The sequence below is a fragment of the Stylophora pistillata genome, chromosome 11, assembly GCF_964205215.1.
Source record: "Stylophora pistillata chromosome 11, jaStyPist1.2, whole genome shotgun sequence".
Lineage (NCBI taxonomy): Eukaryota > Metazoa > Cnidaria > Anthozoa > Scleractinia > Pocilloporidae > Stylophora > Stylophora pistillata.
In genome coordinates, this window is record NC_142529.1 from 239,810 (window position 1) to 266,033 (window position 26,224).

At 38.8% G+C, this 26,224-nt stretch overlaps 3 protein-coding genes across 4 annotated transcripts; 1 reads left to right on the plus strand and 2 right to left on the minus strand.

Moving 5' to 3' along the window:
* Positions 1 to 795: 795 nt before the first annotated feature.
* Positions 796 to 9,076, minus strand: LOC111332296 (protein YIPF1). 2 transcript variants are annotated; one of them, XM_022937603.2, is made up of 13 exons: positions 8,733 to 9,076; positions 7,891 to 7,933; positions 7,552 to 7,668; positions 6,997 to 7,019; positions 6,272 to 6,352; positions 5,971 to 6,058; positions 5,735 to 5,845; positions 5,372 to 5,526; positions 4,619 to 4,685; positions 4,326 to 4,378; positions 4,130 to 4,192; positions 3,946 to 4,016; positions 796 to 1,423 (listed from the first exon to the last, which is right to left on the minus strand). In XM_022937603.2, exons 1-12 carry the CDS (start codon positions 8,790 to 8,792, stop codon positions 3,948 to 3,950), a joined length of 930 nt encoding a protein of 309 aa, XP_022793338.2. In that variant the 5' UTR covers positions 8,793 to 9,076; the 3' UTR covers positions 796 to 1,423; positions 3,946 to 3,947. The 2 variants fall into 2 exon arrangements, with proteins under 2 accessions (XP_022793338.2, XP_088595197.1); XM_088739071.1 differs by having other exon boundaries at positions 796 to 1,420; positions 8,733 to 8,800.
* On the plus strand, positions 8,822 to 20,093 carry LOC111332294 (uncharacterized). Its single transcript, XM_022937601.2, has 9 exons — positions 8,822 to 9,621; positions 10,095 to 10,235; positions 10,417 to 10,741; positions 11,035 to 11,579; positions 11,873 to 12,059; positions 12,407 to 12,576; positions 17,255 to 17,386; positions 17,983 to 18,135; positions 18,333 to 20,093. Exons 1-9 carry the CDS (start codon positions 8,956 to 8,958, stop codon positions 18,636 to 18,638), a joined length of 2,625 nt encoding a protein of 874 aa, XP_022793336.2. The 5' UTR covers positions 8,822 to 8,955; the 3' UTR covers positions 18,639 to 20,093.
* LOC111332295 (phenylalanine--tRNA ligase alpha subunit) lies at positions 19,813 to 26,224 on the minus strand. Its single transcript, XM_022937602.2, has 13 exons — positions 25,998 to 26,224; positions 25,453 to 25,590; positions 24,913 to 25,014; positions 24,198 to 24,316; positions 23,804 to 23,896; positions 23,483 to 23,611; positions 23,229 to 23,344; positions 23,063 to 23,153; positions 22,736 to 22,835; positions 22,387 to 22,555; positions 22,163 to 22,240; positions 21,789 to 21,903; positions 19,813 to 20,880 (listed from the first exon to the last, which is right to left on the minus strand). The coding sequence occupies exons 1-13, from the start codon at positions 26,139 to 26,141 to the stop codon at positions 20,769 to 20,771; spliced, it is 1,506 nt and encodes a 501-aa protein (XP_022793337.2). The 5' UTR covers positions 26,142 to 26,224; the 3' UTR covers positions 19,813 to 20,768.

Below are 26,224 nucleotides of genomic sequence, written 5' to 3' on the forward strand. Positions count from 1 at the left end.
TTGTCATTGGCTATACGTAAAATAATAGACTGTTGGATACCATTGAAAAGCGGTAGTGGTTCTCAAAGAAATCCTTTTCTTTTTAACAATATAACTTGTCAAATTTTAATTCTGAATTCAAAATAAAGATAATTAGGTTTCTGCAAGGCGTTGTATACAGATAAATGAATCACCATGACTCCTGATAGTTCTTTAATATTTAACTTCATAAACAATACCTACAACTGTCTCAGAAAAACTTGAATTTTTCATCCAGATATATTATTTCACAAAAACAAGTCAGAGAGACGTTAAAAATATCTCTGAGTATAAATGTAGATAAGGCCATAATTAAATTCAAAGTTTCCTATTTCTCAGTTAACACCTTTGGGGTGGAGGTTTATTTGAATTTAAAGTGGCACTTACAAAGAAGTCAAACAATTTTTCCATTTATCTCCTGTGAAGGCCACAGAGATGGATAGCTAAGAGAAAAAGCTTGTAATGTAACCATGCAACGAGCAACATCAAAATCGTAGAATTCAATGAGGATGTGGGAAAGTTTGTTAAATTCAGCAACTTTTTTTAAGGACCATGCATATTCTCAAGGTTAGTCAAGGAATTTTTCGCCATGGTTCAGCAAACAAGACTCAATATTTAGTTCTGATTTGATGAATCATGTGTATTTTAAGTCAATCAGCATATAATGGAAGTTTGCTCACTTTCCTGTTAAACAGTTGTTTCAACCAGCATGGGTTGAAGAATTCATTTTGGCATCAAGATTAAAACAGAGAAAGAGAAAGCAATAATGACACCTGCTTTTGGATTTTCAAATTTATTTCTCCTTTTTGAAACAACCTTTTTTTTATAACTCCTGCCTAAAAACATCATATAAGGGTATATTAACCTTAAGTAATTTAATGTTCCATGTGAAACTTTACTACATTCATTGCTCAATACAATTACAGTATTCCATATGAACGGATATTAATAAATGAAAAATGAGTTTCATAGAGAATGCAGACCAAATCACTAGAGCTTAACTTCATCAAAGTTCAAATGCCATAAGTGACCTTCTTTTGTCCATGGCCAGGATATTAATAGTGCTCATAAAGGCTTTTTAAGGCTGGGTATCATGCCCTTTAGAGCAGGTGCCACTTTAAGGCACCCGACCATTCTACTATGAGCAGGCTGTAAACTGCAATAGGTACCCACTGCTTGTTTCAGTTTAATTTTTAACAAGCCCCATAAATAATTTTACATCTTTTCCATCTTTTTAAGATGACTATGAACTTTTAAATCTCTGAAATCCATGACTGAGGAATACATTCACTGCTGCTATGCAATCCAAGACTTCAGAAATAATCTTGTTAAAGAGTTGTTAGTTAGTGAATTTCTGGTGGTCAACTGCTGTGCACTTAAATACTCTGTATCTTTCCTTCTTCTTCTAAATGGGAAAGAAAAATATATATCTGAGAGAAGGCAATACATGTAGAGATAAGATAATTAGAGAAGTTATCCACTAAATAATCTACTAAACAAAACCAAACAAGATATAAGAATACTACCAAAGAAACCCCAGAGATAACAACAAAATTTCTAAAAGCACAAGGGGTAGATTTGAAATATGACGTATAACTCAAGTATTACAGAGCACAGAGCCAAGGATTGAGTGATTTGCAATATCATGGGTGCATTTATCAATTGGTTGTTATTGAAAACCTCTACTATGACTATTGCTAAGACTATTGCTAATATACCGTATTTCTTCACCTATAAGCCGAGCGATTTTTTCAGTTTTCGACCCAAAATTTTGGGAGATTTTTCACGGAGAACGGGGTTCGGCTTATAGCCGAGGGTTTTACATTTTAAAAATATACAGTTGCTGAATAACTTTACCCCCCCGGCTTGTAGTCAAGTTAGCAATGAAGCAGAAGTAATAAAACACAACAAAAATAACTTCTGAATATTGGTTATTCACTTTTATGAAATTGGTGGCTCCTAAAGGAGCCGTTTGACGGATACGTGCAAGGGCTTTCAACCCAATGGTTTACTCGCCATCCGTTTCGTTTTCGCTGTCTGTGTCGAACTCGTTCTCTTCTATGTATTCATCATCTACTTCTGGGGTTTCCTCAGAGTAGACCACGTCGTCCTCTGTTCCGTCCAAGGCATTGGAAATACCGCAGGTCTTGAAGGATTTGACAACCATCTCTTCGGGTATCTCTGCCCATGCTTCCTTGATCCACCTGAGGACAAGATTTCTGCTTGGCGCCTTCTTCTTCCCAGCTGGGGTAAACTCAAATGGCCCAGATGTCATCCACGCCAAGTACTTTCGGCGCACATTATCTTTAAATGGCTTGTTTAGGCACTTATCCAAGGGCTGTACAACCGGGGTTAGGCCACCAGGGATAACTGCGACGTCAATGTTTCGCTGCTTCAGGTCATCTTTCACGGAATCGGTCAAGTGAGCTCGGAATGAGTCCCACACCAAAAGGGAACGCTCGGCACGGGGCAAACTCTGTCGAATCCATTCTCGGATGCCCTGTTCATCCATCCACCCTTTCTTATGGAAGGAAACACGAAGAGGATGCGGCACAACCAGATCTCTCGGTGTACGGACGCCTTTGAAGATGACTTTCGGTGGCACCTTTGCTCCATCGGCAGCAACAGCAAGAACGACGGTGAAGCTCCGCTTTTCCGCTCCGCAAGATTTTACTGGCACTGTTCGGCTTCCACTGAATTCCAGTGTTCGGTTCGATGGCAGCTCAAAACGCATGGGTGTCTCATCCATGTTGTAGATGCGGGATAAAGGGTAGTCGGCGCGTCTTCTTGCTGCAATGACGAAGCGATGAAAGCACACAATGTTCTCTTCGAGATCGGCGGGCAATCGCTGGGCCAGAGTTGTTTTGGTTCGCATGCTGACCGAGTGGCGTCGTTTCCATTTCTCGTACCATCCACGGGAAGCTTTGAAAGCAGGATCATCGGAGAGCTCTTTAGCTTTAAGGCGAAGGATCAATCCACTCACCGCAATACCTACGAAAAATAAAATAACAATCTTATTTTGCTGCGAGATAACCGTAGATTCGTGACTGCAGCACTCTTTTCGTGACATGTTATGAAATTGTCATGACAACAACATATTTCTGACCAATCAAAGTCTCTGTTTCCCACGCACTGAAAGACGATATCATTCAACTCTTCAAAAACTCTTAAAATTTTAGACAGAAAAGTAAATACCAACCTTGTTCTCTTTGCTGTGAAAACCACTCCATCACTTGCTGGTCTAGTTCGGGATATTTCGGAGTGAAACGGCCCATCGTCGCACGTTTTGCAGACATCTTCAGCTCTCCGGAAAGAATAGACGCCTGGTCTCTTCTCCAGCGTCGTACCATGGACTCGCTTAGTCCATATTCTCGAGCGATTTCCGAGTTGTTTTCTACCGCTTCAGCTTCCGCGATAACTTTTATCTTGAAAGCCATACTATACGAGGAACGGCGTGCTTTAGGCATGATGATAAAAAGTGACAGCGACGAAAGGTATACTCGATAGATTGATACTTTGAAACGTTTAACTGAGATTATTATTGTTGTTGTGGTTAATCTGTTGTCGCGTGGTAGTATTTATACAGTTCGTTGGATCAATTGATATTCATATCTCTTGATTGGTTCGCTTTTTTTCTTTTGTGTTTATTGTAATTCATTAGGTTTTGTGTTTAGTGAGTCAATTTCTTATGTTTTCCGTGAGGTTCGCTTGCTCAAATGGCCAGTTACAATCAATAATTTCGCTCTCGGCTTATAGCCGATGGTTTTACCTTTTTTTTTGGGCAGCTTGAGTGTAGCGTAAAGACCCTGAAAGTCAGGGTCTCGGCTTATAGCCGAGATCGGCTTATAGGTGAAGAAATACGGTAAGTATTGCCATTATTGTTTCTGTTTTTGAATACTAATTAATAAATATCAAAGATAATGGTACCCTCATGTTGTCGTTCTGTTTGTTGGTGTCACCAGTGAGGCTGGTTCAGGTGGAGCATGGAAGAAATACAACTGTAAACAAAAGACAGTTTAGTATGACCACCTACGTTAAAGTAAAAAGAAAACAGATCTCAGGCTGAGCTATTCAAACATGTTTCTCTTTAAATTGAATAAACAAATCTTACCTTAAATCCAACAGCCAAAAGGCCATGCAGGAGAAATATGACTGCAAGAAGAATGCCAGCTATCTAAACAGAGCAGATTTGAAAAAAGAGTAAGCGAATGATCTGGCCATGGAACCAGAAATTGCAGAAAACACGTAAGAAAATAAAAGGCTAGTCACAGAAACCAGAGTTGCTGGTAAATATTCTCACTACTTACCTTCTTGTCATCATCTTCAACTGCTGGCCAAAATGTTAACAACAGTACAGCACCTATAAAATTATTGCTGTGGTTATTATACAACCGCCCAAAAAGAAATAACATTGTTTCATTTAAAATGCTATATAATAATAATAATAATAATAATAATAATAACTTTATTTCTATAGCAGTATATACAAAAGCTCTATATCGCTTTACAATCTAATAAATATCTAACTAAATATCTAACTAGATTAATATATAAATCTAATAGATTAACTAGCTAAATATCTAACTAGATTTTTCCTTACCTGAGAGAATCATTCCTATCATGACAAGAAACCACCTTAACCATTCCAATGGGACAACCCATAACACCTGAGGGGAAAAATATTAATATTATCCACTATTAAAATATTTTGAACAGCCAGTCAGTCTGTCCACCACTAAGACAGGTTTTCTTTGCAGAAAATTTATTCATCTGCCTATTACACATGAAAAAATTCTAGTAATGTTAAACCCTCAAACTTGCAATAATGACACAAAATATTTTCTCCCAACTATATCACTGCAATATCAAGTGTACAGGCAACGATAATAACGAAAAAAAAAAAACATCAACAAAACATCATCAGAACTGACGGTGCGAGTGATTATTATCCAACTGTGCCTTGTAGAGTACAAATAACACCTGAGATGAGTACAAATATCATGCAATATTTGTACTCCAGAAATATCCGTGAAATTTGCCCGCACTGAAATAACAATTTGGTGCGTTGGATAATAAATCTCTTATTAGATGTCTTTTCATGTAGTATCGCTGAGTTATTTTACTCATTGTTTGTATTGTTACTCGCCCTACAGGCTCATCAAAAATACAGCACAACTCGTAAAAATACTCAGCAATACTACACAAGAAAATGTCTAATAAGATATATTGATTGCAGACAGTGAAAACTTTGCCATCAAGATCTTGGAAGTGAAAGAGTTTAAAAGTTTTGGATAGATCTTGTTATCTGTCTATTTCTCTACCTAACAATTGTCATTTCTTTCTAACAACTTACTGATATTGGGACATAAATGGACAAGGAATAACCATAAACACAGAGTATCTCTAGAAAGGAATATCCTGCATTGCTTCTTCTCCAAAGAAGAACTCCCCAAAGAGCTGTTGGTATAAGGAAGGCATATGTGTAGATGGCAGCTGCAGCCAGAGTAACTGTCATGGATGAAAATTTGATGGCAGTAATTACTGAACATGGTTTCATACACGTAAAAAGGCTCACATTTTAGAAACATTGTGAAGAAGAATAATCTTACCAGGAGAGATATTGGAAAAGAATTATGCGGAAAAGCTGGGTTAAAAGATTCTCCACATCCACAGAACAGGTGATGGGAATAAAAGAATTATTGAAATTGACGTAAACCTTTGTGGAAATCATACACCCACTTATGTTCTCCACTGTTGATCAGATAGCTTGCCAGGTTACCAGATATTGCTGTGGTAAATACAAGTGTTGCACAAACCCAGAAGGGACCTAAAATTAAAGCAATAACAATAACTGGAATAATTTTCAAAACATTCTATTTAATGTACCAACACTGTAAAAAAAAAAAAAAAAAAAAATAGATATATATGGGTAGAGTAACAATCATACTCTACCATAAAGATCAGGATTTGGACGAATGAAAGATACAAGGTAGTTTTTCTTGTAGACTGGTACCATTGATCCAATAATCCTCCTAAGGACCTAAAAAACAAACAAACTTGGTTTTAGAGGCTTAGGGCCACAAATTCCCACTGAACAATCCAAGAAGAACTTGAATGTTTCAGAGATGAAAATTGATCACTCAATTTCTTTGAAAACAGTTCATTTTATGCAACCTTCTTTTAAAACATAGTAATGGAAAAACACTGTCAGTATCATTTAAAACTTCATGGTTTCAATGTGTAATCATCTTACCTGGTATGTATCAACATCAAAGAAGGTTTGGTAATATTCAAATGTCCAGAAGGGTGGTTGTTTTCGCTGTCCCGCTAAAAGCTAAAACATATTAATTAATATAACTGAAAATCAGTGTAACTGAAAATGTTGCCAGGGAAGTGGCATCACATGAAAACAATTATTGTAATAATTTTTCATGATAAAAACTCATTCATACCAGAGAAATTCTGTTTTGACAAAAGCATTTTTTTTACCAGTCAGGGCTTGACACCAAGGGTACCCAACTAGCCATGGACTAGTAGAAATTAAGTTTTGGCAAGTGGCTTTCGATTTTTACTGGCCAGTTTTGCTAGTAATCAAACTGAAATTGTTGTAACATCTAAGTTGTCACTGGCCACTTGGCTAGTAAGTTAAAAAGTTGCTGTCAAGCCATGCCAGTACCAGCAAGGCTGTGCTCTAAGGAAAATTGAATGGAGCCCAGTGCTCTGAAACTATGAAATCCAGGATGCCCAGCATATGCTTTGTATGAAAAAGCTAAAATTCCTGAGCCGCCCAAGAGCAAACATAAGGTGCCAGGGGCCACCAGGCACTGCTTGACCACAGCCTTGACCAGTAAATATTATTAAACTTTAATAGTTATTCACTCCCCACTTTCATATATAAGCAGTTAAAAAAATCACATTGAGAAAAACTGAAGTTAGAAAATAAACAAGCAGCATGAAATTAAACTAAACTATGCAAACCTCTGTTTTATCTTCTTCATCATCTGAAAAATAGCAAAGTGAATGAATGATTCAGCAACTGCTTAATTTTCAAAGCAGAGAAAGATGATGTATTTATAATTGAACATTCATTCTTATGACTTCTGTATGTAGTCACTCCCATTTCATATTTTTAAAATTCAGCTTTACACTGCTGGTCTTTTCAGATGATGAATTTAACTAATTACAAATCACCTAAAAAGGCTTGATGATCTGCTGTGCTTGGTTGTTTTCCAACAGCTTTGGAGCATTTGGATCTTTACTGTTCTGATGATACACTCCCTTGGCAGTCTAGCTGCCAATGTTCTGACTTTCAATTCTTCCCATTATTACTCTTAATTGGAGCATCTTACAGACAACCAACATCAAATGCATAGAAAATGAAATTTTGACCTCCTTATCAACAGAAATATATGGATATCAGAATTTTCCTATCTTGAATCCCATCCAGTCTGGTCCATTGACACACAAGATGCACAGGATACATTGATTGGTTATTATTCCTACTTCAAACAGAATATGTATTAAAGAACTAACCATCAGAGAGGTCCTCTAGTGATTGTGTTTTGAGATTAGCAGGGACTGTTCTTCCAGGTTCTTCACCAATGTTACCAACAGCGTTAAGATTATTTATATCATCTACTTTGGTAAAATCTGAAAGAAAAATGCTTCCGGTTAACTCCAGCAACAAACTGCACAAAAAATAATGATGTATTTGCAGGGGTATGAGTAATTTGCTCAGCACCATATGTGTAAATGACTCATCAAATAGGGTAACAAAAATGACACTGTGCAGGCCAGTGATACCTTTACTCTATAATTATTCTGAATATTGTGTATAGCTATTATTGGACAAGTGATCTAATAAATTCAAACCTTGGAATGTGAAGTCTTCGCTAGCTTCCCCTCCATCCTCCATCTACAAAAAGAATTCATACCTCTAACCCTTTTATTAACTACTATTAAACTATGATTTAAAACAAAATTCTTCACAAAAGGCTTCCTCTTTGTAAAATTCAGCAATTGGTATTATAAGCAACATATGGCCATCTGTGGTCTTTCCTTACACTTAGGTAGCACGGAAAGCCGTAAAACTCTTGAGCAAAAGCTGATCTTTCAAACCAGCAGTCTAAATCCCAAAGGGATCAACGAACGCTTTTCATTCCACTAATTTACTCGTGTTCCATTTTCTGCCTTTAAAAGCACACACAACCTGCAATTCCTCTATTCGCTCCGACGAAGGGCTAATGCTCGAAGCGTCAGCTTGTGTAATCGTTACGGTGACCAATTTACCATTTCAACTTTGTTGATATATCCAAATTAATTGGTATTATAATCGAGCCCTATACCTACAGATCACTGATTTGATTAAGTTTTTGTGACACAAGCTGAACCCCTTCACAGTTAACACATACAAACTCTGTGACTACCATCGTTAGTTTAATTAAATCAAAATTAACCACAGGTAGGATTCCAAGAGCTACTTTAATAATAATTCAGGATAATGCGAGGGGATAACAAAAAAATTAAATAATATCATCGAGCACTATGGAGTCTAGCTCAGGCAGTCTGGAAATAAACTGGATTAGGTTTTAATGAATTTAAAAAATATTTTTCGTTTTGATATCGAAGCTAGAGAATTGTAGAAACACATAATTACTGTTTCCTATTTCTGAAGTCTAATTCTTAAAGAAAAGTTAGGGAACAAACTATTTTACCTTCACGTCAACGAGGCCAACCTCATCATCACTCTCCGCCATTTTTGCTTTTTTGTGCATGCGTGGAGGGGCATGAGCTTTACAATGAAACCGCTGATAAATTTATTGTGGACACTTTTTCGAAGTAATCCAGGCTACCTCGGCTACCTCTCCACGTGAGGAACACTTTTTAAATAATCGATAATTTAATTATTTTTATTTTCAATCTTTTACCACGTTGAAAATGATAATTCCAAGTGTATATCTGAAAGCAGGGACTCTAGTGGATCCAAAGGATGGAAAAAATGTTGAAGATGTGGCAGGCTGCCTCGATACAATTTCTTTGTGCCCAGAGTTTACCATAGTGTACCTTGATAAACTCCAGGAAACAAAAGAATTTGGGAAGAAAGCTATGCTTATAACCTCCTGCTGCGTGGAAATTGAAGTGAACTCTGAGGATGAGGTGTTAGATTTACTAGATACTGGTGCAAACCGTGTCATCCTTAACAGAGATCGCCTACTGCATGACTGGGGAGAATTTTTACCCAGAGAAAGAATTGTCTGCAAGTTACCTTATGAAAATTGCTTTATCGCAGAATTGGCCAAAGAAATCAATGACCTAAAACACAGATCTTGCACCTTTCTTTTGTGTCCACAAAAAGCCTCCCTTGCTGATGAAACATGCCTTGTTGAGTCCATAAAAGAACTTAAGACCCACTTGGGTGGCGATGTGAAACTCATAATATCAATCAGTGGGGTGATTTTGTGCTCAACCATCTCTCAGCTTCACTTCCTCGGGGTTCAGCTTCAACTAAGTACAACTTGGTTACTAAACGAACTCAGTCTTGGAGAGATTATTGCATCCTGTCTGAAAAGTGACCGATCTGATGGACTTTACCCAACTCTTGTGGTAAGTTTCACAGAAATGTGACATGGGCTTCCTATATAGAGGTTTCTTAGGTGTATGTTTAGAAAAGAGATGTTGTTTATATCGGGAAAACAACATGAAATACAACCAAATGCTAGTAAGATGCAAGTTTAGGATCTCACCCCAGCCCTCCCCACTTCCATTCACCACTTCTAAAGAAAAAATCTTGTCTACACCCCTCAGTGTAATCAATCAGAGCTTGTCAAGGGAGGTGGTGGCAGGGAGGGAGGGGAGGGGAGGGGAGGGCAGATGTTTGAAGTGGCAGATAAGGTACAAGAAGTAAAAGTAAGATGACTCATGTGAAAGAGCTTGAAACTGATAAGGCAGAGGGCTGGGACTCAATGTGTGACAGGGCTCAGATATTTTCATTTTCCTTTACTTGTGAGTGAATTTAGCATTATTTCTTTCATTTTTCCTTAACTGTACTATTTTTTTGTTGTTGTTTTCACTCTCAGACAGATGAGCATAACATTGCATTAGGATTGTGTTACTCAAGTTCTGAGAGTATCCAAGAAGCAGTGAAAACTAAGAAAGGGGTTTATTTTTCAAGAAAAAGGGGACTATGGAGGAAAGGAGAAACATCAGGAAATCAACAGGTGAAATGTTTGAGTATGAAAAAAAAGTGACGTTTAAGTCTGACTTGGTAAAGAAAGTACATTCTTACCTCTAAGTCTTCTTTTTGAAAGTTGAAGAAAGCAAACTGTGGAGCTAACTTCCTTTTTCCTACACACAGAATCTTAGGCTTGGATTTCATTTTCATATACAACTTTTTTGCAGGATTTGTTGCGAATTTATTTAGACTGCGATTGTGATACCCTAAAGTTTGTTGTGCGTCAACTTGGTCAAGGATTCTGCCACCTTAACACATGGACTTGCTTTGGAGCTAACAATGGTTTACCATCACTTATGAATATATTAAGATCTCGCAAAGAGTCAGCACCTCCAGGATCATACACAAGTCGCTTGTACAATGATAATAAACTGCTGCATGCTAAGATTCGTGAAGAGGCAGAGGAATTGTGTGAATCAGAAACAAAAGAAGAGATTACTTGGGAAGCAGCTGATGTTTTGTATTTTACACTAGTAAAATGTGCCAAGGCAGGTGGGTAAAAAGCTGTGTCTGTTGTTTGGGTGAAGATGAGAAAAGATAATTGTTTAGGTATATTTTAAGGGATTGTTCATGTTAAGGAGGGCCTGATATCTGGAGGGGGACAGTTTAAAGACATTTTAGGAAATGTTGGTTCAGGAGAGGAAAGTCTGACCACAGAGTGAAGACACCATTATCATAATAGTAATGGTGATGGTAAAATTGTTGACCAAGATAATGACTTACTTTAGAGCTTTATGTTAATTTAAAACTGAGAACTAGACTTTCTTGCAATACCTGTTTTATAGGAGTTTCTCTGAGTGATATTGAAAAGGTTCTTGATCAAAGGTCACTGAAGGTTAGACGACGTCCTGGTAATGCCAAACCTGGCAAAATCTCTTCCTGTAATGGCCGCCCTGTAACTGTGGAAAGGGAACATGCTCCTGCCCAGGCTGACTCAGCCATGGTCAGTGTTCAAAACTCTGTTTTAAGAAGCTTTGATTTTGAGCTTCTTAGTGATAAGGAATTACACGATCTTTGTAAACGTCCTGCAGTGGTTGATAACGAGAAACTAGAGGCTGTTGTAAAACCAATCTTGACCAATGTGCGAAACAATGGAGACAAGGCTTTACTGGAATTAACAGAAAGGTTTGATAAAGCTAAGTTGAGCAGTCCTGTGATCAACATGTCTGCCACAGATGAACCAGTCCTTGATAAAGAGGTAAAGGATGCAATTGATTTGGCTTACAACAACATCTTCAAGTTCCACAAGGCACAACTTGACCTGGAGCCTCTTGTGATAGAAACTTGCAAGGGTGTGGTTTGCTCTCGGCATGTTAGACCCATTGAAAGAGTGAGTGAACCTTCAAAATTTTATTGTGAGGTTAAAATTAATTGTCTGTTATGGTGTGCATAAGTATGTTTTGTATTGTAGCAATCAATTTTGTGAATCAACTGAAGGGGATCTTGATTTTCTTAGTTCTTGTTTCTTCTTATTTCATTTTTGTGAGACAAACAGAAAGGCTTCAGTCTTCAATTTTTTTTTTAATTTTTGAATGAAAGACGTACTGTCAAGGGTCATGTACTACCAGTCCTAACATACTTTGGCAGTGTAGGGCTCTTGTTTGACATCTGTGTTTCTTGTAGGTTGGCCTGTATGTCCCAGGTGGTAGTGCTGTTTTGCCATCAACAGCACTTATGCTGGGTATTCCAGCCCAGGTGGCAGGATGCAAAGAGGTTATTTTGGCCACCCCACCCAAACAGGATGGTTCAGTTTCTCTTGAAATCCTTTACATTGCAAGAAAAGTTGGTGTTTCCAAAATATTATTAGCAGGTAAATCATTGGCCATGTAAAGTAAAATATATATATTTTTTATTGAATACCTCATAAGTTTTTTTTTTTTCTATTTTGAGAGACACCATCACCTAGTTTCTCCTGACAGTAATACTGGGGTACTGCTAAATTAAACGATGAGACCATGAGAATAAAGGAAATGATTGCCAACCTAAATAAGAAGCATTTACTGTTTAATGAATTCTCCAAAGGAAATGTACAATCACGTCTATAGAAAAGGATGGAGAATATAAACATTGGTGTTAGGGTGGAAAGGGATAAATAATTGAGCTCAGGGCCAAAGGAAATCAAAACATTTTATTTGTTTTGTTTTTTTTTTTATTCAGGTGGGGCTCAAGCAGTGGCAGCAATGGCTTATGGAACAGAAAGTGTTCCAAAGGTGGACAAACTGTGTGGTCCAGGAAACTCATTTGTTACTATGGCTAAAATGTTGGTGCAGAATGACAGTTCAGCTTGTGTCAGCATTGATATGCCTGCAGGACCATCAGAAGTTATGGTATGAAAAGTTGAATCAATGCAGTTCTCTTATCTTGAAGCCAATAAGGATTTTCCAGACTTCAAAATTTCTAGAAAGTAAGGTCTAACCCCAAGTTGTAGAGGCTGGTCAGCACATTTTAGGAGCCTTGGTTGGGCTTTTCAGCAGTGGAGTCCTACACCAGGGTCTTAATGGGAATTTAAAAGCTCACCAGGATATTTTATAATTGAATTATAGTTATGATCATTCTAGATAATTAGTTTCTTAAATAAGATGGTTGGTGGGAGAGTGGAGGGGGGAGGGCAGAGGGGGAAGGGGGGTGAGAAAGGGAGTTTGTTTGGGAAGGATGGGTTTGTGTGTCACACCCAGAGTAGAATCTGTAGTACACAGCGGTTAAAATGAAATCGGTTTTATTCACGTACCTAAGAGAACTAATTAAATAATTAAACACATGCTGTATATATGCAGGTCTCAAGGGTATTACATCACACATCACGCATCACATTACATCGCGCATATTACATGCTCATTGGCATCCGATACACTACATTCCCTCCTTTCCTAAATGCTCAGCATACGAATCGAAGCCTTTAAATTAAACTAGTCGCTCGATAAAAGGACAAGAAGTTGAAGATATTCAGTTCCTTTCATATTCAGTTCATATTCAGTTTATATGGCTTTATAACGAGCGGGCGGTCTTACAGTCCGGGTCAATCTCCGAACGGGCTTTCCCACTCTGGTATTTTCATTGTCTGGGAAATGCCTAGGTTGTTCTTGAGAATCTTCAGATGTTCCAGGAATCTCTTTTGGCATCGGTACGACTGCCGTCTCTGACATTTTGCTTGCCCCTGGGTCATCCACCCATACTGCAGAACCTGCCTGTACCACTTGGTCTTCATTGCCATTGGATAAATCTCCGTGCTCGTTCTACTTCTTTACAAACACAGTGTTTCTTTTCAGTTCAATGCCAGTCTCGTTCCTAAGCGTTACCTCTGACCCCGTCTTATGAACAACCTTAAAGGGATCAGGGTTAAAGTTGGGAGACAGCTTGTTGGTTTTCTCTGCTTTCACAAGAACTGTGTCGCCAACACTTATGCTTTTGGGCGTGGTACCCCTCTTAAGGTCAGCGTAAGCTTTTCCCTTTAATTTACTTGACCAATCTTGCTCTTGCACTTCCTCGCCTGGCACACCAACTGTTTCTCTCTTTGGCTCTGGCAGCTTGGATCTCATTTCACGACCAAACATCATATAACAGGGTGTAGTCCCTGTTGTCGTTTGCGGAGTGGATCTGTAGGACGTCAACCATACTAGCAACTCAGTTCTCCAGTTCCTTCCTTCCAAATGTGCGATCTGTATGCATTTCAGTAATGAGCGATTCTGGCGTTCCACCTCTCCATTGGCTTGTGGCCACAATGGAGTCGTTTTCCGGTGTTCAATACCATTCGTACGTAAAAAGGCTTGAAACTCTTCATACACGAATTGGGGGCCATTATCTGTCCTTAGCAAGAATGGAAAACCGAACCTTGCAAACATGGGTGCAAGTGCTTTGATGACCTTGGAACTTGTCATAGACTTCATTATAGCAGCTCTAGGAATTGACTATAGTAATTGACCACCACCAAAATACTCTCTCCTGTGGGTAGGGGTCCTAGTAGATCTCTCCACAGTCCTGCCAAGGGGCACTTGGAGGAAAAACACGAGACATTGGCTCTGGGGGGTCAAATCCAGAAGTGACCTGGCAGCCATGACAAACTCTACAAAACTTCTCAACATCTTTGTCCATTCTTGGCCACCAAACTTTACTGCGGAGACGATACTTCATTTTGACTATACCTTGGTGCCCTTTGTGTGCTAACTGCACCCTCTGTCGCGCAAGAGCCTGGGAACCACAATCCTTATGCCTCAAAGCAAGAGTTCACCATACAGACATAATTCGTCCTTGACCTGTGCATACGAGGGAAGTATACACTGGTCCCAGTTCCCTGTCTTAACACAGTTCTTCACCTGGGTCCATTCCTCGTCATGATAGGAAGCTTCCTCAATCTCTCTAGGTGATAGAGCAATGGGTACACAGTCCTCAACAATTGCTCTAACATAGTCGTACTCCTCTCCATGGTCCACGTGATCCGAGTTCAAGCGGGACAACGCATCTGCTATATTAGTCTTTCCTAGGCGGTACACTACTTAAAAATCGTACCCTTGTAGCCTTAAGACCAATCTCTCTATCCTGGCGCAAGGTCTCGAAGAACTGGAGTAGATATGCTCCAGAGGCTTGTGGTCGGTCTCCAACTCAAAGTCCTGTCCAGAAACATACATGTTAAACCGTTCACATGCCCAAACCAAGGCCAGCGCTTCCTTCTCCATTTGGCTGTAGCGCCGTTCGACGTCAGTTAAGCTCCTTGATGCGTACAACTCTCCACATGCCTCCCTGCTGCTGGGTGAGAACTGCCCCTAAGCCTACTGGGGATGCATCAGCAATGATTCGCGTTCTGCAGCCAACCTTAAAGCAAGCCAGTGTCTCCGCCTGGGTGATTAGACAATTTAGTTCCTCAAAAGCTGCTTGTTGCTCATTTCCCCAGTGAAACACGACGCCCTTCCTGGTCAACTCTTGAATAGGCTTTGCTATGGACGCTACGTCTGGCATGAACTTCGAAGAACACTGGACAATACCCATAAACGATCGTACTTCGTTTGCGTCTTTGGGAGGTCTTGCATCTCTAATAGCGGCTATCTTCTGTTCGCATGGATTTATACCATCACTAGTCAACTCATGGCCAAAGAACGTAAGCTTCAACAAACTAAACTGGCACCTGTCTCCATTCACCGTCAACCCCACTCCACTCAGCCTATCCAACACTGCAAAAAGACGCTTGTCATGTTCCTCCACGTCACCTCCATGAACAATAAGATCGTCCGCAATGTTGGCAACCCCAGCACAACCCCTTAACACGTCTCTGATGATTTGCTGATATTTTTCTGGTGCTGATGTCACCCCAAACATCAACCGCTTCAGACTTCCGAGATTCACACTTGATCCCCTTCTGCTTTAGTAATTCCCTGGTCCGCTGTCCCATAACATTACATGAAGCTCCCAAATCAATGAGAACATCTGGTACGTACACACCACCAATGATCAGCGTTACCAACGCACTTCTTTCTTCCCTGTGGTCATCTAACTGTTCCACTGAAAAGGCATAATCGGGTCTTGACTGATGACCTGGTGTTGCAAAATCTTTTTTGTCTTCTTCTCTGGGGACAGGTCCTCGAGTCACTAGATTTGCCTCTTGCCCTAGTCTTCTGCGTCCACATCCACCCTGACCAAATCCACCAGCACCTCTGCCACTCCAACCATGTCCAACTCTGCTATTCCTCGTTCCTTTGGATCCCGACTGGGCGCCGCCTCGCTGATGGAGTTGGGGGCATTTGACTTTGAAATGGCCTATCGTACCGCACTTCCCGCAAGTCTGACCTCATGCCGGGCACCTCCAATCCTGACTAAAGTGTCCATCCTGTCCGCAACTAAAGCACGTCTTCAATTTTCTGGGATTCTTGTTTCCATCCACTTTTCCACTCACTGCATTGACCCGGTCTACCTGGTCCGTGTTGTATTGTTTCAGTTGTCTATCAACTGCTTCTTGGGATCTCGCAACCCGCAACAAATCACCCAAAGTAACAGTCCCTTCCTTTTCCAGGAACTTCCAGCGCAAGTGGCTGGAGTAACACTTGTCTATGAGTTGATACCGAATGTAGTCGTCCTCGTTGGCGCCAAACTCACAAGTTGCTGCTTGCTGATGCAATCTGCACACAAACTAGTCCACAGTTCCTCCGCTCTCCTGGGAAATTTGTCTAAACAAATGCCTCTCAAAAGGAACGTTTGACTTGGGAACAAAATAGTTGTCAAGTACCTGAAGTGTTGCCTGAAAACTCACATCCTCGCCATCACCGGCTAATGTGAAATAAATTTCTTGAACATCCATACCAGCAACATGCTACAGAAGAGCTCGCTTTTGAGCGTCGTTCGAAACACCTTTCCCGTCACGTACAAATCAAACGCTCGCTTCCATCTCTTCCACAGCTGACTTAAAATGTGTGCCTCTCCCTTCGGATTAAATGGTTCCAATTCACTAAAGCAACTGAAGCCATTCCAGAACCATTAACAGAACTGCCAACAGCACTGCTTGTCGTTTCATCTGATCCACCATGTCCCGACATCTCTGAGATAAATCCCTGGCGAAATCACTTATGAATTCCCAGACGAAACTCCTGAAACCTTTGACAAAACCTCGAAATCCTTGAAGTCCTCTAAACCTTCAAAATTCTCAAAATCTTCAAAGTTCTCAAAATCCTCATCACCAATGTAGTACAAAGCGGTTAAAATGAAATCGGTTTTATTCACGTACCCAAGAGAACTAACTAAATAATTAAACACATGCTGTATATATGCGGGTCTTGAGGGTATTACATCACACATCACGCATCACATTACATCGCGCATATTACATGCTCGTTGGCATCCTATACGCTACAGAATCTGTACTCCATCCCTGGTGGCAAAACACCATCAGTATCTTATCTTTTCTCAAATGCCAGTAGTAATGGGTCAGTGATTTTATCACTTTAATTTTGAATGCTTTTTACTTTTTGTGTCTTTGACTTAGTTCTATATAATTATGTTTTTTTTTTCTTTTCTAATCAATAGGTCATTGCTGACGAAAGTGGAGATCCATCATTTGTGGCAGCTGATCTGTTATCCCAGGCAGAGCATGGAACAGACAGTCAAGTGGTACTGGTGGCTGTTAATTTGAATGACAACCAGCTTGATGCAATTCAGGTGACTAGTTAATTATTTACTTTTTGTCAATATATTGCCAACATAGCCACTGTACTGGTTGAGATCACATCGTCATCATCAATTCTCATTTGTCAGATCCTTGATTGGTCGAAGATTTTGGTTTTAGATAAAGATGACAACTTCTTTTCTGAGTTATTTGGTTTTATCAATAGTTGATAATGTAAATTGGCCACCTTAAAGGTTTAAAAGCTGACATTTCAAGCATTTGCCCTTCGTCAGAGCAAATTGCTGATGATGAAGAGCTAATCTCGAAACATCAGCTTTTAAACAGTGGCCAATTTACTTTAGCAACCAAGGTGATAAACCCAAATTACCTTGTTCCCCCCCCCCCCCTACACAGCACCAGTTTCTTTAGAAACTTACCCCCTATATTCTTCCTGAGTGTTCTCATTACCTGTTTGATGGATATAAAGTGTGGATACTGTAGTGAGAATATACATGTCAGCCACTTTTTGGATTAATAGGATGGGGTGTTCTAGTGAGGGGGTAGAACATAGATTTGGTTTGGCAAATAAATGGTATTTATAAGATATCTAGTGCCGTGTTAATATATACTATATTTTGTTATTTTTTAGAGTCAAGTGGATGCTCAAGCAAAGAAACTTCCTCGTGAAAAAATTGTCAGAGAATCTCTATCAAAGAGCTTTGTAATGAAAGTGTCAAATATTAGTCAGGCTCTGTGCTTCAGTAACAAATATGCTCCAGAACATCTCATCATCAACACAAAGGTTTGCAGTGGAGCATTTCCTTCATCCCCTACTGTTGGAAGAAATTAGATGCTTTCCACTCTTATGGGTTAAAGGCTGGGTCAACAGGCGATAAGAGAAGTTTGAAAAGGCTGATGAATTTAGCAATCACAACCTTAGGGAAAATGATTGTTTTTTCCTTACTTTTTTTTTAATATTGTTGTTTTTTTGATTTGTAGAATGCTGAGGATTGTTTAAAAGATGTACAGAATGCAGGGTCTGTATTTCTTGGGCCATATTCCTCAGAGAGTTGTGGAGACTATGCAAGTGGTACAAACCACACCCTTCCAACATATGGCTATGCTCGCATGTACAGTGGTGTATCAACAGCATCATTCCAGAAACATATCACAGCCCAGCAGGTAACAAAGGAGGGTTTGGCTAACATTGGGCAAGCAGTAGCTACACTTGCTGCAGTGGAGAAACTTGATGCTCACCGTAATGCAATTTTGATCAGGCAGAAACAGATAAATGGCTCATTGTAGAAAATTCTAGTGTCATAAGAGAGTGACAGTATGCAGTGGCGGATCCAGGGGAGGGTCCGGGGGGTCCGGACCCGCTACCAGACCTGATGATTGCAACTTTGAGACTGAAACACTTACATACAAGTGAGGATTGTATATCACTTTTAACTGGCTGATCTTTTTTAATTAATTTAAGTAAGTGGTAAGCAGCCAAGGAACTTATAACATGCAACTGTGAGTGGTGGGAGGGGGTGTGGGGGAGAAGTAATTTGCCTCAAAAGAGTCCAACAGTCCTTTCTGAACCAAAGTTTGGACCCCCCCAATCAAAAATTCCTGGATCCGCCTCTGGTATGAACTGTCAAAATTAAAACATTGAAACTAAGAAAGTATTTGCTAATGAGTTAAAGGCTTAAAGCTTTACAAACCATTGAGGAACATTGGAAGAAAAGAGTGTAATAGTCTACTGACTTAATTGTAAATGTCAGTTGGAGTTGAAAATTCTAATCTTAAAAGACAAACATATGGTGTGATGAACATAATTATGTTATTTATGGGAGCATATTTATGTGAAGGAGTTAACAAATTTTGTGGCCAAAGCTTCTTGTTTCATCCATGGAAGGAGTTCTGTCTTCCCTACATGGTATTGACATTTGTTTAAGGCAGTTTGTTTGAGGGGATGAGTGAAAAAGCAGGCCAAGTTAGAGAAACCTGCCACTTACCCCACTCATTTGTGTGTACATTAACTTACTAATAGCTCAGTAGAGGTAACATTGGTTAAGTTATTCAAAGAGCTGAACTGAAACATTAGTCATCACTTAATTAATTGATAAAACTGTGGTGTTGCTTCAGTAGGGGGTATTAGATGATAATTTGGTTTTATCAACTGAGTTGACAAATATAACTGGCCACCATAACAAGTATCTTTGGCTGACATCAGCAATTTAGATTATCAACTCAGTTAATAGTCATCACCAATCTGAATCATGATAGACAGCTTCTTGTAATAGTCTTTCCATGCTGCATTGTGTCAATTTTGTCATTTTGGTAAAACACAACATAAGTTAGGGTGTCTGCAATGAAGGAACTTCAATTGTTAGTGTCGTGTAGTGCCACATCCTTCAGCTCTTCAAAAGTAGTGTGGGCCACTCAAGTAAGACTTGCAAGGTGTGCAGAAATGGGTTATCACACATAGGCATCTTATAGTGCAGATTTTATTTGCAGATTTTTTTCCATTATACATGACATCAGGTTATCACTGGCAGAGGATTTAAGTATTTATGTAACAGTGTTATTTTTAGCAGTCCTCGTAGAATGTGTTTCATCAGTGTAGCAACTATAAGGTGCTATTACAGCTACTGTAACAGCATTATTGTATTTTTGTGACACTGAAAATTGCCTTCTTAAAGCACCGGACAGCTTTCAGCAAGAAGCAAAAATTAATACTGAAGATCTGAAAATAAAACAACTGCACAAAAACTTTGCTTTGTTGTAAATTTGGTGCTACAATGAGTTATGAAAACCCAAATTACCTTTAGTTAGTTCATGGCTCTCCTGGGATGGACTTGTGGAAGTCCTCATCACTCAGCCACAAGCCCCAGTCTCCACACTTTTTTAAAAGTGGAGAAAGGAATGGAAATAGTGTGCTAAGGAAGGGAACAGTTGGGGATTGGGGTACTCAGATCAGAGGTGACAAAGACTGGCCTAATAGTTATATTAATCACTAAACACTTAAATTAAAGCAACTAAAATACTACAGACTGATAAACTTTTGCATGCGAGTTTCTTAACATTCCAATCACTTACTTTGGTTTTGTCAACCAAGTCAACAATGTACACTGACAACCGTCAAGAGTTTCTAAAACTGACATTGCAATGTTAGCCCTTTGGCTTCAATTTTATTAGGGAGCAACTGCAATGTGCACACCCACACCAACTGAATGACAGCTAAGAAAAGAATAAGTGTTACACAGTCGTTGCACACACCATTTTAAATACTAAAAGTGCTTAAAAAAATTACTTATAGGAATTTTTTTTCTAATATAGGACATACTTTGAAACTTGACAACTGGTGGTAAAATTGTGAGGTTGAGAATTCTGTAAAAATATTCAACACCACTTCAGCAAAGAATGAAGTGGAATACATTTTTGTGTTCAATTAGATTTCTCAAGAAGACAGATTGGATTCTTATGAACCATTTCAAGGTCCACTTTGTGTCCTATTAAATCCCTGATGTTTGAAATCTTGTACTTGATCATGGTTGGCCTACAGTGAATCAAAAATAAATAGTAATCAACTGATATTCTGAGGACTAACCTTAAAGTTTTCACTCCCAAGGGGATCAAGACATAACTTCTCACAATAAGAAATAACTATTTGACTAAGAGGCGTCTAAAAACAGACAAAACTTTTAACCACAGGGTTTTGACATCATCATGATGAAAAACCAAATTCTGTACATTTATTTACGAGGAAATGTTGAAAAACCAATGGGGAGAACAACTGTGACATATCAAATATTGGAAACTACCAAGTGAACTGGTACTTTCCCTAAGCAACATGACTGTTTAACACTCCTACATAATGAGGAATTTTTTAAGCCTTAAACTCCCAGAAGTGAAGAACATGCAACCTCTCCATACAATATCCTTACATTATCCAGCAAACAAGCTACGAGAATACTCAAATTTATTACACGACTCGGGCAGTCAGAGGGCCAATAACTAAAATCAACCAATCAAAATGCTCTATTGCCTGTCAATATTCTCCAAGTATTGGACCGGACACTGTCCCAAATGGCCCCGAATGACACCGTTCTTGTGTCCCTTTGAACTTCAGTAGTATAATAAATCTCTTATTAACCAAGCTTGCTCGGGACTGTACTGGAAGAATATCGGCCCTCTGTCTTTTTTGTATGGACCTCGCTGCACTCAGTCCGTACTGTCAAGACCTCAGGCCGATATTCTCCCAGTACGGCCCTCGCGCTTGGTTAACAAGATATATGTACTGTATAAGGTAGAAATTGTTACCTTGATCTTGTACCCATTCTACTTTACAAGGAAATGTGTAGCAGCTGGAGGGGACAATTAACAACCAGATCCTGGGAGTTAAAGGGCTAAATCCCTCCAGATGCAGCCTCACTGCAATGCCAATAAAACTCACTGAACATTCACCTTTCCAAAGAGAGTCCCCAAGCAATAACAGACACATCTTTTGGTAAGCCCATTGGGAGTAACATTTCAGGTCTGAACACTCCTGAATTGCCAACTTCAACCCACTTCTTGAGGCCTGAAAATGTTTAAATTGTTACTTGCAATGCACGGTAAATCAATCATTAAAACCTTTATAACCGCATGAACAGTGTTGATTATGGAAAGTGTTTATCAGACAAGAAAAACAATTGTTGGGATTGACATAAAGGAAGCCAACTTTCTACACTGTTATAAAAGAATGATTCTGGTTAGCTGATTTTGAATTCCAATTTAGCTTTAATTGCATATTATATATAATGAAATCTAATGGGGCAAAAATTTTATTTGATGAGTACCTTCGTGGTAACTGAAAACTTCCATGCTTGGCTCTGTATAAGGATTGTATGCTGGCTTGAATCTTAACTTTGTAATACCTGTGGGATTGAAAAAAAATATATTGATGCATGAATTGTATCTCTATTTCAACAACATGATACCCAAAACATTTTCTGCTTCATAAATCCCCTTTAACCATTGGGACAACAATATCATAAGTTGTTACACTTCGAATACAACTTACCTAGCTTCTTGAAAAACTCATAGAGCACTCCAATCAAATCCCCAAGTGTCAGATTATAATCTGCCACAACACCTTCAATCTGATGAAACTCTGCTAAGTGAGTGGCATCTAAGGTCTCATTTCGAAACACTCGATCAATTGAAAAATACTTAGCTGGTGTGAATTTCTCCTGGAAGAAGAACATAGTTCAGTTGACTTCTATGTTAAAATCATCATGGTGACCACAAAAGAATGAGAACACAAGAGTTAATGATATTCAAAGAACTAACAAAAGATCTTTGGTGTCCATCTATGAGGCTAAAAATGATAAATAATTCAAAATGAGCTTAATTAAAATATTGCTGAGAACCTGTTGAGCCAGTTTGTACAGCATCCTTGCACTAACAGCAGTTGTATGAGTTCTGAGAATGTTCTTTTTGGCTTCTTCAAGTTTCCACTCATATTTATATCTACAAAATTAATCACATTTACCTCATGTCTGTCAGCCCAAGAAAATAAAAAGTTACAGGAAATGTGGCTGTTAGTCTTTCAATCAAAGCTATTACAGTAGCTTTTCCAATATCTTTACAACTGCATTGCAGAAAAGTGCATCAATCACTGGTTGATTTAAAACTCAAAGAAATGTTTCTTGGATGGCAAAGTATAAATTAAATTGTGTAAAAAAATAAGTTCCTACCCCTGTGATCCATGTCCTCCAGATTCATGCATGTTTTTCACTTTTTCAATATAAGACTCAGGCATTTCCTTTAGCTTGGCATATTTTGGTTCTAAAAGCAGAAGAAAATATTAGAAGAACTGAATGGACAATTTATTGGCAAATGCTGCTATCAGTATTCACCAACCTGCCATAAAAAAGGTGTCATGTGCATCCCTGGCTGGGTGCTGTTGAGGCTGAAACAATGAATCAAAATTCCAGAAGGAGCTCTCCACAAAGTTGTTTGTAGGCATTTCTGTAAACCTAAAAAAGATCAACCATTCCTCAGTCATTTGTAGTCTTTATCTTTCTCCACTACAATTAAATTGACCCCAATTAAAGTATTGAGAGAAAAACAGCACAGATGAATCAGTTTTGGAAAGTTGGAAGTTCTCTACTGACCCCATTTCTAAGAAGATTTGTCTGAACTGTGCTCTAACTTTCATCAAAGGATGAAGATGTCCTGATGTTGGTACGATTCCTTGTGCATCAAAATTGTATGGCTTGAATTGCTTCTCTTTCCAAGAACCACTAGAAGTTAACACAGATAAATATATTTATAATTCACCAAATAAAAAAAAAATGCACTGATAAGCAAGTTGATATCATAAGTCACTATAAAGAATCATTCTGATTGAATTTTATTTCAATCTCTAATCAAATTTTTCTTGTTTACATTAATTTTGAAAGAATGAAACTTCACATAATATTCAAGAAATCAACCTTGCAAGCATGTCTGCTGTCAAATCAGCTTCTAGTTTTGTTGGTGATGTGGTAAATTCAGTGCCTTTGGTCACATAAAAGCTCTTGATGACCCTGTAGAAAAAGTTAAAATTGCTAGACATTTTAAAAACAAAACACAATAGGAAATTGATTTAAATGAATACCCTGCACTTGTGAATGAATTAAAACTGGCATTCTGGGTGAAGTGAACTTTCACATTGTGTAACTGGCTCTTGTGTTTCATATATCCCACTCAAAAACAAACAAACTTAATATGACCTATAGGTCCTGCAGAGTACAAAGAGGATCAACCCAGAGAGGGCAATGTACCTTTTAATAATTAGTGATTATCTCAACTTAAGCTTGGTAGAATCTGTTCACTATATGCACTCACTGTGTCTTGATTAGCTTCCTTTTCTTGAATTCCTTCATCTTTACATCGGGGATGTCTGAAAGCTGCTGATCCCTGATTTTTATGAGTGCCAGTTGGACATCATCTTTTACATCCTCGGCCTTCAATATCAAACATATTTTCAAAAGTTAAATTGGAGAGGTAAAGCCTAAAAAAAAAAAAAAACAAGAATTTTTCCTGTATTTGCCAAAGCTATTGCACTTCACCTCTCAGTTCACAAAAGAATTTTGAGACAATAAGTGTTACCCCCACCGGATTTAGATTTAACTTCCTCAGATGAAATACAAATGAATTGATCCTTGTAGATCCCTGATTTGAGGTGTACTTTCTAAAAGAGAAGATCAGGATATATATCTTATTAACCAAGCAAGAGGGCTGTACTGGGAGAATAATCAGCCAGAGGTCTTGACAGTGCAGACCGAGCGCAGCGAGGTCCATACAAAAAAGACCGAGGGCCGATATTATTCCAGTACGGTCCTGAGCAAGCTTGGTTAAAAGAGATTTATTATACAACTGAAGTTCAAAGGGACTCAAGTGCGGTATCATTCGGGACCATTCAGGACAGTGCCCGGTCCAATACTTAGAGAATATTGGACTGGCAATAGAGCATTTTGATTGGTTGATTTTAGTTATTGGCCCTCTGACTGCCCAAGTCGTGTAAAAATACTCCAAATTGTTCCAAGCAATTGATTCTCACCTTCCTCATAACCCTGGGTCCTCCCTCAGCATTCTTGTTCAGCTGAAGCCATCCAGCTGACATAGCTTTACTAAAACCAACGTTAGCATGTGGACCAAGCTTCTGTTAATACAAAACAATCAAACAACAGTGATGTAATGGAACTGATGTCTTGATTCTACTGGGAAGAGGATTCAGCCCTGCAAAATGATGTGATGATTTTAGGACAATCATGTACCTATCCTTGCACACTTAACTTCCTGTAAGTACCTTTTACCCTATATCTATCATTGCAGGTGTATTCAGAGATGTCACATGAAAACAGAGGCAGGCTTCTACCATAGCCATCTGTGGTTATGGTGTAATTAATCATGGGAACCACCCTCCCCCCCTCCCATTGTCAAAAGGAAGGTGGACCTTGCCCACCTGTCCTACTCTTAGAACCCAATTGGAGTTTTATCAACTCAAAGGAAATAGAGAAGGTTTCCTTGGTTAGGAGCATACTAGAAAAAATAAAAAATAAATACCTCAGAAAAGTCTCTGAAATAGAATGTCTTATACCTTTATTTCCGCTTGAGGTAATCCCTCGGGTGGAACAGCTTTGAACACAAGAAACTCATGGCTTCCTTTCTCTACAACTTCACTTCCTTCGTCTGTCAGCACCCAGCCTTCTGCTTGTCGTTGTTCAACATTTACCACCTTTAAAACCACCCGAAAAACTGAATATGTTAAAGTGTTTATTATTATTTATTCTTTATTTCTTTATTACTATTGTTTGTGTCATACAAGTGAATTCCTAAGATTGGCCAAAGCCAGAGGTTTAAATGGCTCATGGTCAGAGACAAAGACTAATTTTTCAAAGAACAATAGACTAATCTAAGGTATTCTAATCTAATCTAATCTAATCTAATCTAATCTAATCTAGGTAATAAACAATAATCGGGGTATATTAGAAGTTCAGTATAATGTTCACAAATTTACAAAGAGCAGTAGATTAATCTAAGTAGTAAACAATAGTCCGGGTATATCAGAGGTTCAGTATAATATTCAATTTTGGTAGCTAAATTACAAATAAAATTTCCCTGATGCACAGGGAACACACTTACATCCCCAAGAGCATGGATGCTCTTTATACTTCCAACAATAGATTGATGATCTTTCCCAAGTTCTTTGGAAAATTCGAAAGTCTCGATACTCCCTCGCTCTTCCACAGCGTCCAATACCAGTCTCTCCAAGGACTGAGTCCCCATAATTCCGAAGGAAAGAGTTTCAAAGCTAATATGAAATTCACTCCTTTTCGGAAAGTTTCATCAGAAACTACTGGCCGTTATAC